A 21,730-nucleotide genomic window follows, 5' to 3' on the forward strand; every position below is an offset into this window, starting at 1 on the left:
CCTTAAATCAGTGTCCTCTAGCTCTTGACCCTTCCACTAATGAGAACCGTTTCTCCCTATCATCTCTGTCCATCCCCCTCAATACCCATTGTGGTGATGTGTATCAATGTAAATGCATGTAGGCTAGCTAGACACTAGAGGGAGCACCAAAGACATCACACACACACACTCAACCAATAGATCAAGTAGATAGGACATGACCAATAGACATTCACGTTACACAAGGAGGTGACACGACCACAGGGGGGACATTACACCAACCCCTTTATAAAGGACACCACACACATGATCTGCCTCTTTCCAGTGGAGACAGTCAGTGAGTACAGACACAGGGTTGATTCAATATTACACCCACCACGTGGATTGCAGCAGCTGGTTAGACAGTCTGGGTAGCTATAGTAGGAATAGCAGTAGTGTCGAACCCGAGTAATAGAAGTGTAAATAGTTTAATAAACGTGTTGAAGTTATCTCCACGTCTGAACCTTCCTTTGTCAAGTGCACCACAAGGAAGCCGCTTATGTTACACCTACAACATAACAAATCACCCATTAACCTGAAAAGACATTTCGCTATCAAAAGAAGTAAATTCGACAAATGCATTTGGTTTTTATTCCAGCTATTTGGACTTCATGGAATTGAATTTCCACCTCAGTTCACCAGTACAAACTGGCTGGCAGGAGAGGAAACTCAGCCCGGAAGTCATTCCGCTGCCTCTCCACTGCCAAATGCTATTTTATTTAATATAATGCGAGAATTGGTACAAGGTTTACAGTACATCTGTTCTGATGTGGGCAGCTGTATCACAATGAGCCACAAACAGCAAGAATAAATCATATTTTCGGTCATTGGTATCTTAGCAACTATGGGCACTCGGAGTCTGATGTGTCCCTTACGTTTAGCTTTTCAATAGGCTGCAGAGATGGATTTTAAAATTGAATTGCCACTTTGCCTCATGTGGGCACAGAGTGATCATTTGAGGTCAGCAAAGCAGGAACTCTGAAATCATAAAATACAAAAAACAGTTCCAGCACTTCAACAACACCACCAGCCAACCTACACAACTGCTTGTCTCTCCCAAAACAATTGGCCTGACCTACCTGAAGCATTGCCTGGAGTCCTTCAAATTATCTAAATAATTCTAACCCTTACCAAATAGGCTGGGTCAAGGGCTGAGTCATGGGATTGGCATAAATTGAGCCCCCACTAAAATTAGACAGTCACTCATACTGTGAGTGAGGTAGTCACTCTGGTCACAAAATTAAAGCTGCTTCAAAACTTCAATCTTTTAAAACAAGGCAGGCTTTGTTTGTTCAACACCTTTGCGACCTGGCCGACGTACACTCAATAAACCATGCAGTAATATGATGAGGTGGTCAAAAGCTTTACTTACGGGACATATTCTGGCAATCCTGGAGTAAATTTGTTTGGTATTGCCATTATCATCTGTTACCTTCTCCCGGAGAAAAAAGTACAGCTTTGCATCATTTGGATCTGTGCCGTCAGGAATGATCTGGGCATCCACAAACACTGGCTCTAACAAAAGAGAAGGCAAGATCCAGTAATGAATAGGGGATGAACGTCTTTGAGCTTACATTAAAGAGAGTTCAAACTCAAGTCAAAATGTTTTAGGGCTGGAGGAAGGTTCGCAGTGATGTTCCCAGGAGTCGGTATTGGGACCCTTGATTTTTTTTGATTATACCTTAATGATCTAGATCTTGGTGAGCAGGACAGTAGCAGCATGGTAGCACAAGTGGATAGCTCTGTGGCTTCACAGTGCCAGGGTCCCAGGTTCGATTCCCTGCTGGGTCACTGTCTGTGTGGAGTTTGCACATTCTCCCCGTGTCTGCGTGGGTTTCCTCCGGGTGCTCCGGTTTCCCCCCACAGTCCAAAGAAGTGCAAGTTAGGTGGATTGGCCATGATAAGTTGCCCTTAGTGACCAAAAAAAAGGTTAGGAGGGGTTATTGGGTTACAGGGATAGGGGGGAAGTGAGGGCTTAAGTGGGTCGGTGCAGACTCGATGGGCTGAATGGCCTCGTTCTGCACTGTATGTTCTATGAGCAGGGGACAATTTCAAAGTTTGAGGATGATACAAAACTTGGAAGTACTGTAAACTGTGAAGAGGACATTGGAGAACTTCAAAAGGACCTAGACAAGTTGGTGGAGTGGGCAGTTTGGTGGCAGATGAAGTTAAATGCAGAGGAGTGTGAAGTGATGCTTTTTGGTAGGAAGAACATGGCGAGACAATATAAAATAAGTGGTAAAATTCTTTCAGGGGTTCAGGGTCAGAGGGAGCTGGGTGCATATATGCATAGATCATTGAAGGTGGAAAGAGAGGAGGAGAGAGCCGTTAATAAAGCTTATAGTATTCTGATCTTTATTAATAGGGGCATAGAGTACAAGAGCAAGGAGATTATGCTGAACTTATACAAGACACTAATTTTTAATAATAAATTTAGAGTACTCAATTTTTTTCCAATTAAGGGGTAATTTAACATAGCCAATCTACCTACCCTACACACCTTTGGGATTGTGGGGGTGGGACCCATTCAGACACGGGGAGAATGTGCAAACTCCACACGTACAGTGAACTGGGGCAGGAATTGAACCCGGGTCCTTGGTGCCATGAGACAGCAGTGCTAACCACTGCGCCACCGTGCCACCTATACAAGACACTAGTTAGACCTCAGCTGAAATATACAATTCTGGGTGCAGTACTGTAGGAAAGATGTAGATGCATTGGGTTGAGTGCAGAAGAGGTTGACAGAAATGGTAAAAGTGAATTACTGCAGATGCGGGAATCTGAAACAAAAATAAATGAAGTAATCGAGACTCGAAATGTTAGCTCCGTTTTCTTTCCACAGATGCTGTCAGACCTGCTGAGGTTTTCTAGCATTTTCTGTTTTTGTTACAAGAATGGATGAAAAACTTCAGATATGAGGATAGATTGGAGAGGTTGGGACTGTTCCTCTTGGGGAGCTGAAGGCTGAGGAGATGTGATGGCAATGTTCAAAATCAGGAGCAGTCTGGACAGAGATCGGGAGAAACTGCTCCCACTCATAAAAGGATCAAGATCGAGAGATTGAAAGTGATTTCAATCAAGTGATTTCAATGTGCAGGGGTATGGGGAAAAGACAGGGAAACGGAGCGGAGTCATGATGCTTATTTGGAGAGGCGATGCAGGCGCGATGGGCTTCCTTGTGCACCGTAACAATTCTGTGATTCTGTGATCCAATAGATAGTTCAAAACTTTAGGACATATTGGAATATGACCATCACTACATGAGCAGGGTTAATGAAGCAGTGAGTGTGTAGATTTAAGGAGAATCTAGATAAGTAAATGAAAAACAAATAGTAAGATACACAGAGAGGGTGAGAGGAAGGAGGGTTGGAGGAGATTCATGTGGACATAGTCGTGGGGCATGGACTATCTCAGCTGAAATGCTGCTTCTGTGCTGACAATTATATGCAACACTATCGTGTATAATTCTATATGGTGGACCAATTAAATGTATCTGAAACACTGTGATTAAAAAGCAGATTACATTACGTACTTCCCTTCTGGAATGGGGTTTGATTCCACAACCTTCTGATTCAAAGATGAAAAGCACTACCTAATAAGCCCAGCTAAAATATTATACAAAATGATGGTCCATATGACCGAAACATCTGAAATGACCAGTTTCTATAACCGCGTAAGAAGTAACATCACTTACAGCTGCCATTTATTTACTATTTTCTCTTAATAATCCACAAACAAATTTCAGGTCAGTTTCATATGTCAGAAATTACTAAATTATACGCACACTAAACTAAAAATATCATTAGACTTTAAAATATCCCTGCTTCACAGTTATAGTTTTGCAGCGAGGGCGCCTGATGGAGCTTTCTTGTTCACAGTTCTGTCTCACATGATTCCGAAAGTGAGAATTTAAACAAGACGTGGCATTAAGTTCAATCAAGTGGGGGAAAAAACTTGCAGACATTATATTTAATTATTGGTTGCATTGGTGGATTAGCTTTGACTAAACTATGTCACTGTGACTACATTCACCATGGTTTAATCATGTAGATAAGTGTTATGAAAGCCAGATTTACGTCTCAGCACAACAGAGTTGGGAACTCCAAGCCCCGTCAGGCGTCAGAGTTTCCATGCATTCACAGACCGGGAGCGAGATACACATGTGCAGTTTGGCATCTTGAGAACTTTGGGGCGAGGATCCCTGCCTGTGCACAAAGACAAATGGTGTGAAAACCTGGATCATGTGACCGGGAGTGAAGGGTCAGGAGTCCCAGACAGGGGACAGGGTGAGATTCCAAAACAGAGAGGGGGAAAGGAATGGTCCAAAAGGGAGAGCCCCAAAAGGAAGTCCCAGGTAGGCAACAGAAATATGGGACAGAGATGACTAATTTTTAAGTTAGAGAAAAAGAGAGGAACACAGAATCAGGCTGGAAACAGGAAAAGGGGATGCAGATAGGAAACTTTGTGAAAAGGGCTCAGGAGTAGCCTGGAGATCCAAGAAGGCAGCCAAAGGTTGGTGACTGCATGCTGTGAGCCGCTGGGTTGAAGGTACACCTTTGGAGATGTAATGTTCTGCTCAGCACAACTGATGAGCTGGAGCTGTGCTTGTCAGTTGATGTTTGCGTGGGTACTCAGGAATGCAAGGAAACAGGATCTTGGGAGACAAAAGTGAAACACTGTGAGGTAGGCTGTTGATGATTTCATCCGAGTTGGAGTGACTTTTGGAGAGAATTCCCAGGTTAGATTTTCAAAGTTGAAGGTTGGAATCCCTCTTGACAGAGACAGAGGGCGCGATTCTCCGAAATGGCGACAGGGGGCGAAATTCTCCGTTATCGGCGCGATGTCCGCTGACTGGCGCCAAAATCAGTCGGGCATCGCGCCGCCCCAAAGGTGCGGAATCCTCCACATCTTGGGGGGCCAAGCCCTAACCTTGAGGGGCTAGGCCGGCGCCGGACTGATTTCCGCCCTGCCAGCTGGCGGGAAAGGCCTTTGGTGCCCCGCCAGCTAGCGCGGAAATGACATTGCTGGGTGGCGCATGCACGGGAGCGTTAGCGGCCGCTCACGGTATCCCCGCGCATGCGCAGTGGAGGGGGTCTCTTCCGCCTCAATGGTGGTGACCATGGCGAAGGCGGAAGGAAAAGAGTGCCCCCACAGCACAGGCCCGCCCGCGGATCGGTGGGCCCCGATCGTGGGCCAGGCCACCGTGGGGGCACCCCCCCGGGGGCCAGATCGCCCCACGCCCCCCCAGTCACCCCGGAGCCCGCCCGCGCCGCCTTGTCCCGCCGGTAAGAGAGGTGGTTTAATCCACGCCGGCGGGACAGGCATTCCAGCAGCGGGACTTCGGCCCATCCGGGCTGGAGAACCGCTGGGGGGGGGCCCGCCAACCGGCGTGGCGCGATTCCTGCCCCCACCGAATCTCCGGTGCCGGAGAATTCGGCAACCGGCGGGGGCGGGATTCACGCCAGCCCCCGGCGATTCTCTGACCCAGCGGGGGGTCGGAGAATCTCGCCCAGTGTGTTCGGGCCTTCGCGTTTCACGACGGCACGAAACAGGCACGGGGACTACCGATTCTGTCATAGGGGGCCAGCACGGCGCTGGGGTGGTTCACGCCGCTCCAGCCTCCCTTCTCGGCGGCAAATGGGCGCCGCGCCAACACGCGCATGCACAGTTGGGCCGCGCCAACCCGCACATGCGCGGGGGACTTCTTCAGCACGCCGGCCCTGATGCAACATGGCGTGGGGGTTCAGGGGACGGCCGCGCAACAAAGTAGGCCCGGGGGGAGAGGCTGGCCCCGATGCAACATGGGTGGGCCCTGATCGCGGGCCAGACCTCATCGGACCCCCCCCCAAGGGACGGAACCCCCCCCCCCCACAGGCCGCCCCCCCAACCTATTGCGCAGAGTTCCCGCCGGCAGCGACCAGGTTTGGACGGCGCTGGCGGGACTCTGCTTTTTACGCGCGTCCGCTCGCCACACCCGGGCCGGAGAATTGGCGGCCCCGCCGCGTACGGCGGCCCGCGACCTTCGCCGCGCCAAACGCGCCGATTCTCCGCACCTCGGAGAATCGCGTGCCGGCCTCGGCGCGGCGTGGCGCGCTTGCGCCGATTCAGTTATATTGACTCAGTATTTACAGATGTCTGGGTGTATTGTTGAGAAATCCAGGGGCTCTGTTTTGGTTACATTTGGCATTTATTGTGCAGTGTGGCAAGTTGGGCCACATGCTTGTCAATCATATATATTCTAACATTCAGAGTTAATATGAGGTACAGGATAAATATTGTAAATTGCTTTAACTTTCTGACCTTGTGTAGTAAAGTTCATTTTTGCTTGTTCAAAACCCAGGAATCCAACAAGTGTCTTGAACTTCAAACCTTGTGAACTTCAAACAAAATGTTATTGGTCCATAACTGGATCTTGCCAACAACATGGGGTGGGGTCTTGACCAAGATCCATAACATGAGTCCCAAAGAAAGGCACATACCACTTAACCACTTGGAGTTGTGCTGGTCTGTCCTTATGCTATTTCGTTTTGTTACACTGCGAAATATTGCTGCGTCAGTGCCCATGAAGTCTATGTACATTCCTGAAAATAGTTCTTCACCTGGAGAGAAAATGACAAGATGATCGTAAACATAATATATTTAAAGCATATTTCAAAATTGTCACATTAAAAAAATATGCTCTGTTCTTTCAGTCTGTCTATTCTACTCACTGATCATAAAGGATACTGTGTTAACCTGAGGGTTAAATGAACAGCGGCCCTTTCCAGACTCATTCTTTGATTCAATCATAAACATTTGATCCTGCAAAATAAAAAGGTACGGTAGGGTGAGGTTACTTGCTGAAGTATAAAACAAGTGTAACATGCAGTTAGCTGGAGTGAGTCAGAGGTAGAACACAAATGTAGGCTGTGATGCTTCTTTCTGGGTGGTCTTGGTGGGTGGGGGCAGTGGGGGGATGGTGGAATAGCAATGGAGCAGTGGTGCGGGATTATGTAGTGGTCTGACTGAGGGTGATGTGGAGCCCACAGGCGCTCAACATCCTTTGAGCTCCACGGGAATGATATTTAAAAGTATAAATAAAATCCCATCTTTCATTAGTAGCTGACACTGGGGAATACGGAGTGAGTCAGATCCTGCTCCTACTCTCAGTCATCGCAAAACAATTTCCACCAAGGAAACTTAAATAGGTGTTTGACCCATCACTGGGCTATGGAAGCAACTTAATGCCTGTATTGCGCAACCACAGGAACACCTCAGAAATGTTCTGAACCAATATCCGTTCAGACCTCCTTTGCAATATCACACTGTTTTCTTTAAATTGGTCCACATTTGGGATGCTTCAGGGCCAATTTCTACCCATGCACAAATTGAATGTCAAATTTCCCACCGATTTTAATATATATTTAAATATTTCAATGATGTCCAGCTGTATGAGGGTTTTGGGTTAAGGCACTGCACTTGATAAATCCATCATTGTTTTCTAAGGGGAAGCTAATTATAATGAGAAACGCACACATTGAAATATTTAGTATTCTAAAATACTACTAATTGGGGGGATTTTCCGTGCTCCCCACGTTCTTGGCAGCGGGTGCGGCCCACGTTGGCCGGTGGTGCGAACTTCCGGTCCTGCCACTGTCAATGGGATTTCTGCCGTGGTTCACTGTTGGCAGGACCGGAAGATCCCACTACTGAGAGCAGCCAGAAAATCCCTCCATTATTTCTGTGCTGAAGTAATATTGTGAACAGATGTTGTCAGCTTAAAAATGGTAAAAATTCAATTTTTTCACTTTATTTTCCTTTTATTTTCAGAGCTAAAATAAGTTGGTGCCAATTCCCTCTTATATTTGGTGTCCATACATCAAACTGTGCCAGAAAATTTACTGGAATCCAGATTCTCAGGTTTGGGGCAGTCAATAGTAATTACCACCTTAAAGGTTGTAGAAATCATAAAGTATAGAATCATAGAAGCTCAACAGTACACAAGAAGGCCATTTGACCCATCGAGTGTGCACCAACCCTCCAAAAGAGCACCCGACCTAGGCTCAAGCCCCACCCTATCACATTCCCTATCCCCGTAACCCCACCTAACCTTTTGGACACTAAGTGGCAATTTTAGCATGCCCAATCCACCTAACTTGCACATCTTTGGGCTATGGGAGGAAACCGATGCAGACACGGAGAGAATGTGAAAACTCCACACAGACAAGTAACTGGAGGTCGGAATTGAACCCGGGTCCCTGACGCTGCATGACAGCAGTGCTAACCATTGTGCCACTGTGCCGGCTGCGTTCTGTGTTCCAGCCTATTTAGTTAGAGATACAGGGTAAGCTTCATTATTCATGCTTCTGCTGCTGTATACCCTTGTCTCTACAATGTAGAGGCTATTTTGGCCAACACTTGAGTTTCTTCCCATTATCTGTAATCTGGGTTTTATTTTTTTAAGCAACCCATGAGGTCCAGTAGCAAACCTTAAGGAAATAAAAATATCATTTTTATCTTTTGCATCACATGGATCCTGTCCCAGCAGATCGGAGGCCCCGGGTTGTCGGGCTCAGGGCAGGGTGGTACCCTGGCACTCCTGATGCTACCCAGGCACCTTGGCACTGCGACCCTGACTGTGTCACCATGGCACTGCTAGGATGCCCAGGAGGCACTGCCAGGACGTCAGGCTGGCACTGCCAAGATATCCATGTGCCAGGGATTGGGCCCAGGGGTGCCCAATCCCTGAGGCATACAAGATGATCAGAGGATTAGATAGGGTGGACAGTGAGAGCCTTTTTCCTCGGATGGTGATGTCTAGCATGAGGGGGCATAACTTTAAATTGAGGGGAGATAGATATAGGACAGATGTCAGAGGTAGGTTCTTTTCTCAGAGAGTAGTAAGGGCGTGGAACGCCCTGCCTGAAACAGTAGTGGACTCGCCAACACTAAGGGCATTTAAATAGTCATTGGATAGACATATGGATGATAAGGGAATGAATAGTGTAGATGGGCTTTAGAGTGGTTTCACAGGTCGGCGCAACATCGAGGGCCGAAGGGCCTGTACTGCGCTGTAATGTTCTATATTCTATGTTCTATGCCCTTATGAGGTGGGTAGGGGGGAGGGGCCTCGGGAATCCCCCAATTGATAAGTTGGGGCTTTGGAGGGTCCGGAGGCCAGGTTGGGGGGAGGGGGGGGGGGTGGTCGAGAGATTGGAGCGCCGTTTAAAAATGGCTCATTTAAAAATTAATCTAAATGCAGCCTTGGCGGGGCGTTCCTCGATAACGGCCAAAAATAGAAGTAGAGTCCCATTTAATTCAGGGTCGTTATCGGTGCAGCAAGCGCTGGGAAACACCCCGCTAAATACACCCAAAATGAGACTCCACACTAAATTGTTGTGCCCTTTGTATTTTGTACAATTAGCATTTCTGAGAACAAAAGTTGTACACTTAAGGGCACTTTAATCGGCCACTAACAAAGTCTATGTAGCAATTTCGGGAAATGTCATTTAAAAGTAAGGTGCAGCTCGTTATACCATTTTGTATGTGATCCCCTGAAACTATCACTTCCTGTCGTGCCCGAAGAATGCTTTAACGTATTGCATCGCAGTTCAGTGAACAGCTTTTCCTGACCTAACAATAACAACTCACATCAAAATAATTAATTAAATGAATACTTTGAAATGTTTCTGAGCAACGTGATAAAGTATTTTGTAAATGTAAGCCTGTCAAAGTAGAGGAACCTGAAATAATTGGGAGCTAGAATGAAAGGCGATAATGACAAGGATCTGAAACTAATGTGCGTACAGCATATTAAACAGGATATCACAGCATTACAATGATAAAGAATTATCCCTGTGATTAGTTCCAGAGTCAAATGCAAAACAAATATCTGTCGGTGTTATAGAATGATCATTGCTGATATGATACTAACCTCTGACCTGCGACCTCTGTTGATATATGTACAAACAGGACTAAATGCACCACTCCCACAAACAAATAGATGAGTTCGGTTATAAACTTGTATGACGCGAACAAAGTTGCCACATCCATTCTGTCAACAACAAGAGAAGATCATGAAGAGGGCAGTAATCAAGGAGTCACTATTAAAAACCTATAATATATATGAATTTAATCGAGGCATCAAACATGGGAGCCAGGTTCACGTAATTGTGGGAGAGGTCGTGCGTCAGCCTTCGAGTTGCAGGAAAGCATTTTGCGATGATTACATTAGAGTTTGGGAAGAGGCCCACGCAGGAAGCTCACCCACCTGCAGTGGGATGTCAGTTAGGCTCATTAATGAGCCAATTGTCATCAGTTATCCCTGAGCTCACCAGAATTTAGTGGTGGTTCAGGGATCAAATGGAAGCCACATGGCTTTCCTGTGCCTCCCTTTCGGGGGTTCTAGTGGCTTATTGCGGGGAAGAGGCCGGGACGGAGAGGGGCATTGGAGGGAGAGGGGTGGGTGGGATGATCGAGGGAATTGGCATTGCAAAGTGGGGAGCCACTGAAAGTCAAACCCTGCCTTTGTCCCCAACACCCTCCCCTCTCCTGCAGCCCTCTGCTCGCATACTCCACCCCACCTTCATTCATCTGAGTGTGGGGAATCCAACAACGATTGCTGGTGAAGTCCCAACAGCATTACCAACAGCAGCCACCGCTACCAGTGGAATGGAGAAATGCCAGTCCCTGATTGGCTGGCAGCTCTCAGCAGGTGGGATTTCTGTCTCAGGCTCTAAATCCCAGGATATCCCGACACCAGCCGGCTGAGAGGCATTTCATTTGATCAAGCGTTCCCTACAGAATCAACATAGGTTTTCCATCCGTTCATATTAACAGATACAACCAAATGAAATATTTTCTTTGACAAATATGAGAATTTTAAAAAGCATTGAATGATTTCAAGGGACACAGTGAATATTAATTGTGCTTCCCATTTTCAAGGTGCTGTTGTTCCAAACATTTGCTAAACTATTTGCACCAACACTGCACTTCTAAGCTTTTTTTCAAATCTTTGATTCATTATTGTTATTGACATTTAACAGGTACTTTGCTTCAGTGTGTACAAAGTGAATGATATATACTGAATTAGTTAAAAACTAGATGGAATGGGATATATGAAAGGATCCTGAGGGAAATGGGGGAAAATTGCAAAGAGTTCCATGGAGAGTAGATGTGTGATGGAGAATGGGTAATGGAGAGAGAGTTAACCTTGGTATCTACAAGCCAATTAGTTTAGCATCTGTGGTAGACAACATTTTGGAGTTTCTAAATACCAAGATGATGAGGAGCCAATTAGAAGGAGCTAACATAAATTTCTTTGTGGAAGAGACAGAAATAATGGATTGGAAAATGCGTTGGATGTGGTGTACATGGACTGTCTTAAAGCCTTTGGCAATATGTTGCCTCGGAAACTATTGGAGAAGATTAAGGACTATGGAATTAACGTGAAGGTTGCAAATTAGAATAGAAATCAGTTCACAGGGAGGAAATGGAAGGGAGATGGGGAAGGCGAAATTCAAAAGTGAAGCTGCTGCTCCCAATGCTGCTCCAAGCTGACCTGAGGCCAAAGTTGGGATCAGCCCACAGTCCAGTGGAAATGGAAAGCTGCAGGTGTCAAATGGGGCCAGACAAGCCTGGTTGGCTCCTGTGCTGAACCAGCTGGCACGGAGGCACGGCGATGGGGGTGGGTGGGGAGGTGAGGCCAAGCAACATAGGCCTGGGTCAGCTGCAGCATGAGGTATTTTTGTAGGACGAGACCCCTGCTCCTGTGTCTCCACAACAAAACAACAACTTTGGAAACATTTTAAAATAGTTTCCAGCAGTCCTTTGATGGTTATGCAGCTCAGGATCTGGTACAACTGCATGGAGCTTGAGTTAAGTGCAAGCTCTGCCTTTGACCCTTATTTATTTCCTGGGGTCCTAAAATGACACAGGATCCCAGTTTACAAAGTGAAGCAACCTTATGCCTATTTGAGTTGGAAGGCTGCCTGTCCATTTACAGGCCTCTCAGGGAGGGCAGCAGGCAGGCCTTGAGCCTTAATGGGGCTGCTGAGGTGCCCATTTCTTGTCACCCACACCCCCTGCCTGATTTTCAACTCCAAACCGCTCAGCTTTTCTACAAAACAGGCAGTTGAACAAATATTGAAAAGGACCTTAGGAAGCTACTAGTGGACATTGATAAATTAGGCGAAGGGGCAAAAAATGGGCAGATGGAATGCAATGTGGCACATTTTGATAAAGAAGATAAGTGTAATATTACACTTTGAATGGAGGAAGGCTGAGCGATTAAAAGAGCAGAGGGATTTGTGGGTTCAGGTTCACAAAGAAAAAAGAGCAGTGCCTCAGTGGCTAAGACTATTTTAAAAATTGTTGCTGAAATACTGGGTTTTAATGGTAAGAGAGCTGGAAGTGTTGAAATGTACATGAAATGGACATGGAATCTTAGTAAGATTGCAGTTGGTATGTGCAAGGTTTCGTTCCACACTATCCAAATCTTTGAGGCAATAGGATACAGCACAGATTCAGTCTGAGGAAATACAAAAAACAACATATATTTATATGGCACCTTAACAGAATGAAATGTTCCAAAATGGTTCACAGGAGCATTATAAAACAAAGTCTGACATCGAGAAACATGGGGAGATAATAGGACAGATGACTAAAAGCTTCGTCAAAGAGGTATGTTTTTAAGACGTGTCTTAAAAAAGGGGAGCAAGGTGGAGAGACCGAGAGGTTTGGAAGGGAGTTCCAGAGTTTGGGGCCTAGACAACTGGGAACATAGCTGCCAATGGTGGAGCGATAATAATTGTGAATGCACAGGAGGACAGAATTAGGGGAGCGCAGATATCTTAAATGGTTGTAGCACTGGAGGAGATTTCAGAGGTAGTGAGGGGCAACATCATGGAGGAATTTGAAAACAAGGATGAAAATTTTAAAAATTGAAGACCTTGCTTGACCGGGAGCCAATGTAGGCCAGCAAGCACAGGCTTGATACAAATACAAAGAAGTGTTTGAAAAATGGAGACAACTTTCACTAGAATAGGCTAGGGGATAATTTGACAGTGGTGTTTCACATTCTGAACAGATGGGGGACAGATGGCTGGAGATTGATTGTTTTTCATAGTTGAGGAGTCTTGAACAAGGGAATATAGATTTAGGATCAAATGGAAGACACTTAAGAGAGAGACTTTGGAAATGTGTTTACACCGAGAGTTGTGACTGTAGCAGAAACCATGCCAACATTTAATTATTTGGGAGGTAACAAAAGGAAAGTGGAATAATGGGACATGGAACAGGGTAGGCTCTTGGGATTAGAATCACTGCTCACATGGAGGATAAACACCGATATGGGCAGTTTGGGCCAAGTGGCCCATTTTCATGTTGCAGTTCTCAGTCGTTCCGTGTCTGTCAAAAAACAAATCCATCATCACATGGCGAATGTAAACATTTGCTACTTACATTTGGATCCTTGCCAGCCATTTTGCATTCATCCACTTTATTGCTTGATGCTGGCCAGTGAATCTGATGAAAGATATCACAATACTTCAACACACCATTAAAACAATGCAGGACACAATAAATGAAAAATACAACCAATGTAGATGGGACTCCACAATGTGCTTTTTGTTAGCTGTTTCGGTTAGGTATTATTACAACAGAAAGGTTGTTGGGGAGAAGAGGTCAATTAGAAAGAGGTATCAGGTGAAGAGCCTTCCTCCACTCCCGCCATAAAAAGGAAAAAAGCAGGAATTCGCCCAAGCCACTTGAGTCGGTCGTCTTCTGGTACTTTAACAAATCATTTTTTTTATTATCAGTTTATTTGGAAGGTAACGCAATATTGTATGATTTTTGGATGTGTTGACATGATTATGGTCAGGAATTTCCTATTAAAAGCAGCTCCTGGATTTCCTGGACTGGCTGGAGCTACTTAAAACCACGAGGAAACATGATAGGAAGCTTACTGTCACATCTTAGGATGCCAGAACAGTGAGATGCACCTAATAATGCTCATAGATCACTGGGCGGTCTGTACAATATCACATTGCAACAGTGTTAGAACAAAAGGCAGATGGAAATCTAAGAACAGCAGCATTAACCAGAAGTCATTTCCATGTCCAAAGAACCTCAGGAAGGAAACTTACAGTAAGAGGATTCTGGCTGATGCTGTTTACATTGAGAGACATAATGTGATCTTTGCAGCCCACATATAAGCGGTCTTGATCTTCATCCATTAGCAAGATTCTGTAGTCCAAAGGTTTCGAGGATAGGCTAAAAAACTGAGATGTATGAGTGGCCTTCAAATCTGTCAACAAAATATATTTAAGATAATGATTAGTTAAATATAACTGCTCGAATGAATCCTTTGAAATAAAGTGAGATATGATGAAGTAAGATAACCAACAGTAAAAGGCAGTTGGATGGTCGGTGTTCCAGGTGAGGTCCCAATTCTGCCTCTCCATTATTAAGACTGTTAGTATACCTTCCAACAACTTGTCTAACATCAAGCCTTGGATAAGTTGCAATTTCCTTCAGATTGGTGTTCGCAAAACCGATTCTTAGATCCTACCATCCTCGATGTGTCTCTAGCTCCAACTCCATCAATCTTCCCATTTACCCTGTTGGACTGCATCTAGCTCCACATCCATGGTATTCTTTTCGAGCTTGTATTTCTCCTCACTCAGGGTGTCACCAAGAATGCACTTCTCGATCTTGAGAATTGCCTGCTTCAAGAGCTACCACTTCCAATCCAATGTTGAAACTCTAATCCAGATCTTCATCAGCTGAAGAGTTAACTTTTCATAACCTCCACAATTCACCAGTTTGCTCGAAATCTGCAGTCCATGGTCACTGCTGCGCAAAGACCTAGACACCCATCACCCGCATCCCTGAAGAGTTCCATTAGCTCTTTGTATATCTGTTAAAAAATTCCAAGTTCCTTTCCCATTTCTTTAAATACATTCACAAATTCACTCTGTGCTACCTGAGTGCCCTCCTGCAGTCATGTGTATCTCCACTTCCCTCACTGTTCAGTACACCTTTTGCTCTACCATCAGCAACTGATTATTTCATCACTAAACCCCTGCATTGTGGATGCTTATTTTAAAACCACTCTCCTATCTCTGTGACTTGCCTTTAAAAGTCCTGTAAAGAGCCTATCTAGGAAATTCCACAAGGATTCTGGTGACTTTTTGCCACCAATCCAATGGAAGACAGGCAGGTGCTTTGGGTAAATGGGGTAAATGGCCATCTAAATGTTCTCCCACTTGCTTGATATATAGAAGGTGTAACAAGAAACAACAGTTGTAGCCCTGCGTAAATACAGGCTCTCTCTTCAAGTGACCCCTAAAAATTAATTCTTCTTTGTACCATGTCCAGGCCTCGTCCTTGTGAGAAGCTGTGAAACATTCCATTACAGGTATTATGTACAAACGAGATACATATTTTATTGATTTCTTGGACGCGATCCAATGGCCACACTGTGCCCGGAAAGCAGCTCGACGTGGCACAGCATGGCCAATAAAAGCCGGGAGACCCTGCCCCTGGGTTCTCCCAGTCTTGCAACACCTTGAAAGATCCAATGCTATCTTGTGAGATGTTGTGATGGAAATCCTGCCCATTATGGGTGAGATCACTTTTTGGCAAATCTGTATATTGAGGCAAGACAGCTAGTTTCACTCTAATGTGCAGATTCCTGATGTACCTGCGCTTTGGAATTCATCCCCTTCGCTTTGGAGAACTTGGATGAGCATCATTTGGGACTGGTCTCCACAAATGGGGATCAGATGGAATGTCACTTGTGGCGGTCTCCCAGGAGATCAGAGGCCCCCATGTTCATGCCCTTTGGGCAGGGTGGATCCCTGGCACTGCTGGTGCCATCTGTGCACCCTGGCAGTGCCACATGGGCACCTTGGCAATGCCAGCCTGACACCCTGGCAGTGCCACCTGGGTGCCAGCCTGGCCCTTCCAAGGTGCCCAGGTGGCACTTTCAGCTGGACTGAATGGTGCCATGCTGGCACTGCCAAGGTGTTAAGCTGGCATTTTTTGTGCATGAAATCGGGCCGGGGTTGCACTGCATTGGTGTTGGTGAGAGTGCGTTTGAGCTGGGGGAGGATTCAGGGTCACTTTGGGTGTCTCCGAGATTGGGACGCCATTTAAAAATGCATCCCAATCACTCACTACACTGGGGAGTTCAGGCGAGTGGAGCTCCCCAGTGTAGAAAACGGGGCTATGTGCAGCCTCAACCGTGCATTCCCCGCTGGGGCCTCTCATACAACACATCACATTGTATAGCTATATGTTTCTCGCCACTGCAAACGCTGAGAAACACGCGGCTAATTACGCTCGCTATGGGAATTTGTTCTCAATTAGTCGAATCGCGCCCCTTGATTTACTAAAGAAGGATTACTGTAACTTGTATTCAACTGTTGCAGCACCAAATCCTATCAGAATTGCAATTTCATATTAACTAGTTTGTTTCGTTACTTTAAAAGCATTTTAATTTTAAATAATTGAAAGCAATTTTAATGCATATTCTACAAGAATTCACAAGAGTTTATTAATGATTCACCAATACAAATATCTAGCCCATTAATTATTTAGTTACAAGGGCTATTACACCACCAAATCTCCATGATTGTTTTCTTTTCTTCCTTGATGATAATTTGGGCATGCGCTTAGGAATAAAGAGCATAAGAAAGGGCACAAGATTGCAAGTAGATATAACCAAGAATCGGTTGTTGAACCCATTGATTCGTTCACCCAGATTCAAATGCAGAACTCAAATGGACTGAACGTCACGTAGTATTAAGTTTTTGCTCACCATCGTTTGAGAGTACAAAACACATCGTAATGGTTTGCACAAATATAAATGGTACTAAAATAGCATGAACACAATTTTGGCAGAAGGTCAGTTATTATAAATGCCAATTATTTTAGAAGTTATTGCTTTTTTTGTCTGGAGCCTGCATCAGAGTGTCTATCTCTGAGTCGTACAATATTTGTGGAAACAAAATCTAAACTGATGGATTATTTGCCACGTCAATAATAATTGAATTTCATCCTTGCTTTCAAACCGGATACAATCTTTGCACGAGTGGCATCCTTGACATTGTATTCGACTCTGAGATGAGCCTCTGATCGCTTATCTACTTACCATTAAGACCACCTTTTTCTAACCCTTAACATTGCCAGATTTTACTCCTGCTTCAGCTCTTGTGTTGCTGAAATTCTCATCCCTGCCTTTGTTACCTCAAAATGTGGCTATTCCAATCTATTCCTGTCTGCCCATCAATCTTCCACCCTCCGTAACCTCATTCAAAACTCAGATGCTTGTATCCGAACTCACACCAAATTCACTCACCTCCTGCTCTCACTGATCTCCTAGTTAAATGGCGTCTGTAGTTTAATATTCTCACCCCTGTTTTAAAATCCTTCCATGGCCCAGCTTTCTCTTCCCTAGCTCTGCAATCTCTACCAGCCCTATAAAGCCTCCGAGATATCTGTTCTTCTCAATGTTCTCCACTGTTGGTGGTTGTCCTTTCAGCTGGATGAAGCCCCACACTCTGGAATTCCATCGCTGAAACCGCATCGCCCCTCACTTCCTTTTCCTTCTTTAAGATATTCCTTACAATCTACCTCTTTGAACAAGCTTTTGATCATCTTTCGTGATGTTCTCTTTATAAATCTCCTTGATGTCAAATTTTGTTAGGCAGCACTTCTGTGAAGCGCCTTAGGACATTAAAGGCACCAGATAAATACATGTTGTTGTTGTTATCACCCATTTTGAGAATACATATGTGCTGCCTATAATACAAGACATCACTATTTTCTACAATTTCTTCAAAATTCTCCTCTGTGTAGAGATCTTTTTGGGACGTACTGGGTGGCAAGTCTCACAATAGCCCAGTAAAGTAAAACTACGTCCTCCAGAGGTTCTTGCTTTACATAGGAACTTTAGTAACTTGAGGAAGCCAGCAGTAAGAGATCAGAGGTTTATTTAACTATTTACAATATTCTGTTCAAGGCAGCAACTCTCTCCCAGTACAGTCCTTGCTGGGAAAACTAACCACACCAGACCCTGCTTTGGGCCAGCTTTTATGTTCATTTGTAACCAGCTTCAGCTGGGTGGCATCCGACCCCTCTCTGGGAAGCTCGTGCTCTTCGGGTCCTATGGGAAGATCAACAATGTTTCCCCCATGGTCCTCGTGAGGGTTATAACAGGAACATAGGAACAGGAGTAGGCCACCCAGCCCTTCGAGTTCATCCCGCCATTTAATGAGATCATGGTTGGTCTATGGCCGAACTCCATGTATCAGCCTTAGGCGCATATCCCTTAATATCTTTGCTGAACAAAAATCTATCGCCGATTTGAAATTAACAACTGTTTTAACTTCTACTGCTGTTTGTGGGAGAGAGTTCCAAACCTCTACCACCCTTTGAGTGTTTCCTCACATCTATCCTGAACAGTCTGGCCCTAATTGTCTCTTTGCTCCAATGTAAAATCGGAGCATGTCTCGGAATTCAAGTTATATTTGCACGAAAACAGGAGTGTTGATGCGAAGTGCAACATTTCACACCAACACTACAATTATAGTTTGACTGCACCCTTAGATATTCAATCATGTTCTAAAAGGAGCTGGCTGAAAGAAGTTGACTGCTCCGAGGGAGCATGAGGGAGATTAATTGTCAGTGTATGCATTCATTAACTTAAAATACTTCAGCAACCCTAATAGTTTCAATTGTGTGTGTTCATTCCAGTCCCTCCCATTGTCAGGCTCTGAGATTTCTACAAGCTTGTTTTCCTCACTGATGTAATCAGCATTCATTCGGTCACAAATATTCGGCGAGATGAACAATGGTGCTTTAAAGTAAGAATATTTAGCATAATTCTTTATACAAGTAATTGGTTTTGAAAAGAAACATGATAAGGGGAGAAGAACAAAGAAGAACATTTATCTGTTTTTTTTTTCAGAGGCTGTTCCGAAACCTAACAGAAATGTATTCACATTCTCAACAAGCAAGGTCAATGCATTCACAATGTCCTTTCACAGACTCGGTAGACCTACATAAATCTTTGGCCGTGTATAAATATAGTCTTGTGGTCCCCATTCAGAATGTTCTTCCTGCCTTTTAAATGAAGCAGGGTGAAAACGTTGTTTGTCAGTCAGCAAGCAGTCTCGATCTTTACAAAATATGTTTTCAACACAACATCAGTGAAGTGTGAAAGTGAAAAGTTAGAGCGGACCCTTGTCCAAAAAAGGATCGGGGTTTGCTTCTATTGCCTAGAGTGCTGCAGCTCATTTGATTCCTGAAGCTGTGAAGTTGCAGCTTGCAGTCTGTTCACGCTCACAAGCTTCAGTATCTAAATAAATAAGTCTGAATTTCGAACAGGCACCGAGAAAAATGTTAGGTCCGATTTATGTGGTGCATCCAACATTTCACCAGGTTTCTCTGGCTTTTCTAAGTGTGAAACCTGCTGGGATCCTGAGCCCATCAATCACTCACAACTGGCTTGTCGCACTGAGTACGATCTCCAAGTTCCTGCCTGTACAGTAGCAGGCCGGATCAAAATATTTCCAGCAGAAGGGAGCTCAACATTTTGTGGTCGGTTCAACATAATCCAGCTTCCCTTTAACAAACTACAAAAGGGAAAAAAAAGTTCCTGAGCCACAGGATGTCTTTCCAGCTGGTGAAAGATATTTGGTAGGCTGGAGGGAAAAAGAAAAGGGAGGTCACAAATAGGTACTTGTAACAGAGTCGTAACAGAGAACCTGAGGCACTTTAGTCACTGTTTTAACTTGGCGCGTGGATCAAGTGACTGGGAGCCAAACAGAGCAGTAAAAACCCTTCTTACTTTTGTCAGCATGAGGCCCAGGAGATGTTAACTCCCAGTCTTCATAGGTTTGCCCCCAGTTAATTTCCCACCCAAAGCCACAGGAAAGCGGGAGCTGATGAGTAGGCAGGAGCTCAATGTCAAATAGCAGGAAGCCATATTTGGGAACTGAAGAAACAGTCCCCAAGCACTTGGATAAGTGAGTTTCCGGAGTGCTTCCAGAATGGTGTCAGGGAAGGGGTGGCCTAAAACCTTATTGCAGGATCGGCAACAGCATACCATTCACAACTTTGTGTGGGCCTGGGGGGGGGGGGTATGGGGTAGTGGGGAGGACGGCTTCACAGAAAGGAAAGAGCAGGTTAAAACTTTCGAGAGAGCTGCCATTGAATTCCCTCAGGTGACTTTAACAGCCTATGTATGTCTCAGGTGCGTGCTTGTCCAAGGAAAGTTACAGTTGTGTGGTGAATGTATTATGCCAATAATCCACCATTGTACTTGTATCTGTATCTGTGCTATGCTGTTGCCCTTGTGGGCTCCTCCTATGGGCCATTGTATGGCATTATCCACAGGGGAACATGTTGGGGCCTGTTTGGGCTCCGCCCATGGCTCCTCCCCTTGAAGGGAGGTATAAAGAGAAGTTGACCTGCAGGCGGTTCTCAGTATTGGATCAGTTGCAGGCAGGCACTGTTCTAAGTTGATTAAAGCCACGGTTTACTTCTACTCTTGTCTCGAGTGAATTGATGGTTGCATCAAGTTGCTCTTTCGCTTCTTGGCTTTGAATTGGCCTTGTCATTTTCCCTTTCTTCCTGTGAGCTCTATTTTAGATCGGCAGACAGTTTTAAAATGTCTTCCGACAGCGGTGGCACTCTGCTCCCCCTGCTGGGCACTCACCCTGTTTGTGTTGGGTTTTCCAGACACTGAGAGTATTTCAATATGGTAATTGATACACATTTTTCCAATTTTGCAGGGTTTCTTTTCACTGTGATTTCTTTTTCCTGTCTGACGTATTGAATCGCCTCACTCATTTTTTCCGGGCATTCACTTGGCCCACGACAAACCATTTTGTTTAGCTTCCCAACCACCGCCTGCCATGCTAACTGGACTGCCTTTGTGACAGTTAAACCTTCCCTCATTTGCAAGAGATCTGATAGGGTTTCATCCAAGGTCCCAACTACTGCACAATCGGGTATTAATTCAGCTTTGAGGATCCTGCAGTCGCAATTTTCTGCGAGCATGCAGAGGTCACTTATTGGATTGGATTTGTTTATTGTCACGTGTACCGAGGTACAGTGAAAAGTATTTTTCTGCGAGCAGCTCAACAGATCATGAAATACATGGGAAGAAAAGGGAAGAAAAGAAAATACATAATAGGGCAACATATACAATGTAACTACATAAGCACTGGCATCGGATGAAGGATACAGGGTGTAGTGTTAATGAGGTCAGTCCATGAGAGGGTCATTTAGGAGTCTGGTGACAGTGGGGAAGAAGCTGTTTTTGAGTCTGTTCATGCGTGTTCTCAGACTTCTGTATCTCCTGCCCGATGGAAGAAGTTGGAAGAGTGAGTAAGCCGGGTGGGAGGGATCTTTGATAATGCTGCCCGCTTTCCTCAGGCAGCGGGAGGTGTAGATGGAGTCAATGGATGGGAGGCAGGTTCATGTGATGGAATGGGCGGTGTTCACGACTCTCTGAAGTTTCTTGCGGTCCTGGGCTGAGTATTTGCCATACCAGGCTGTGATGCAGCCCGATAGGATGCTTTCTATGGTGCATCTGTAAATGAATCTGTAATGACGCATGTTCACAGATTTCATTAGAAACAAAAAAAGGTATTTATTAGTTAGAAAAATTGTACAGAGGCCAGCACCCAACTCCACCCCCCCCTCCCTCCCCCTCCCCGGC

At 45.1% G+C, this 21,730-nt stretch overlaps 1 protein-coding gene across 8 annotated transcripts in view; it reads right to left on the bottom strand.

Annotated features, from left to right (window-relative positions):
* The window catches only part of sema3c (sema domain, immunoglobulin domain (Ig), short basic domain, secreted, (semaphorin) 3C), a 383,309-nt gene that overhangs the window by 76,089 nt on the left and 285,490 nt on the right, over positions 1–21,730 (bottom strand). For all 8 annotated transcript variants that reach the window (XM_072471390.1, XM_072471387.1, XM_072471391.1 and 5 more), the window contains 6 exons: positions 14,142–14,302; positions 13,459–13,521; positions 9,932–10,051; positions 6,729–6,819; positions 6,498–6,617; positions 1,391–1,533 (listed from right to left, as the gene is read on the bottom strand). In XM_072471390.1, the coding sequence (XP_072327491.1) occupies positions 1,391–1,533; positions 6,498–6,617; positions 6,729–6,819; positions 9,932–10,051; positions 13,459–13,521; positions 14,142–14,302 (698 nt within the window). The remainder of the gene's footprint in view (positions 1–1,390; positions 1,534–6,497; positions 6,618–6,728; positions 6,820–9,931; positions 10,052–13,458; positions 13,522–14,141; positions 14,303–21,730) is intronic.

This window comes from Scyliorhinus torazame, chromosome 13, assembly GCF_047496885.1.
Source record: "Scyliorhinus torazame isolate Kashiwa2021f chromosome 13, sScyTor2.1, whole genome shotgun sequence".
Taxonomy (NCBI): Eukaryota; Metazoa; Chordata; class Chondrichthyes; order Carcharhiniformes; family Scyliorhinidae; genus Scyliorhinus; species Scyliorhinus torazame.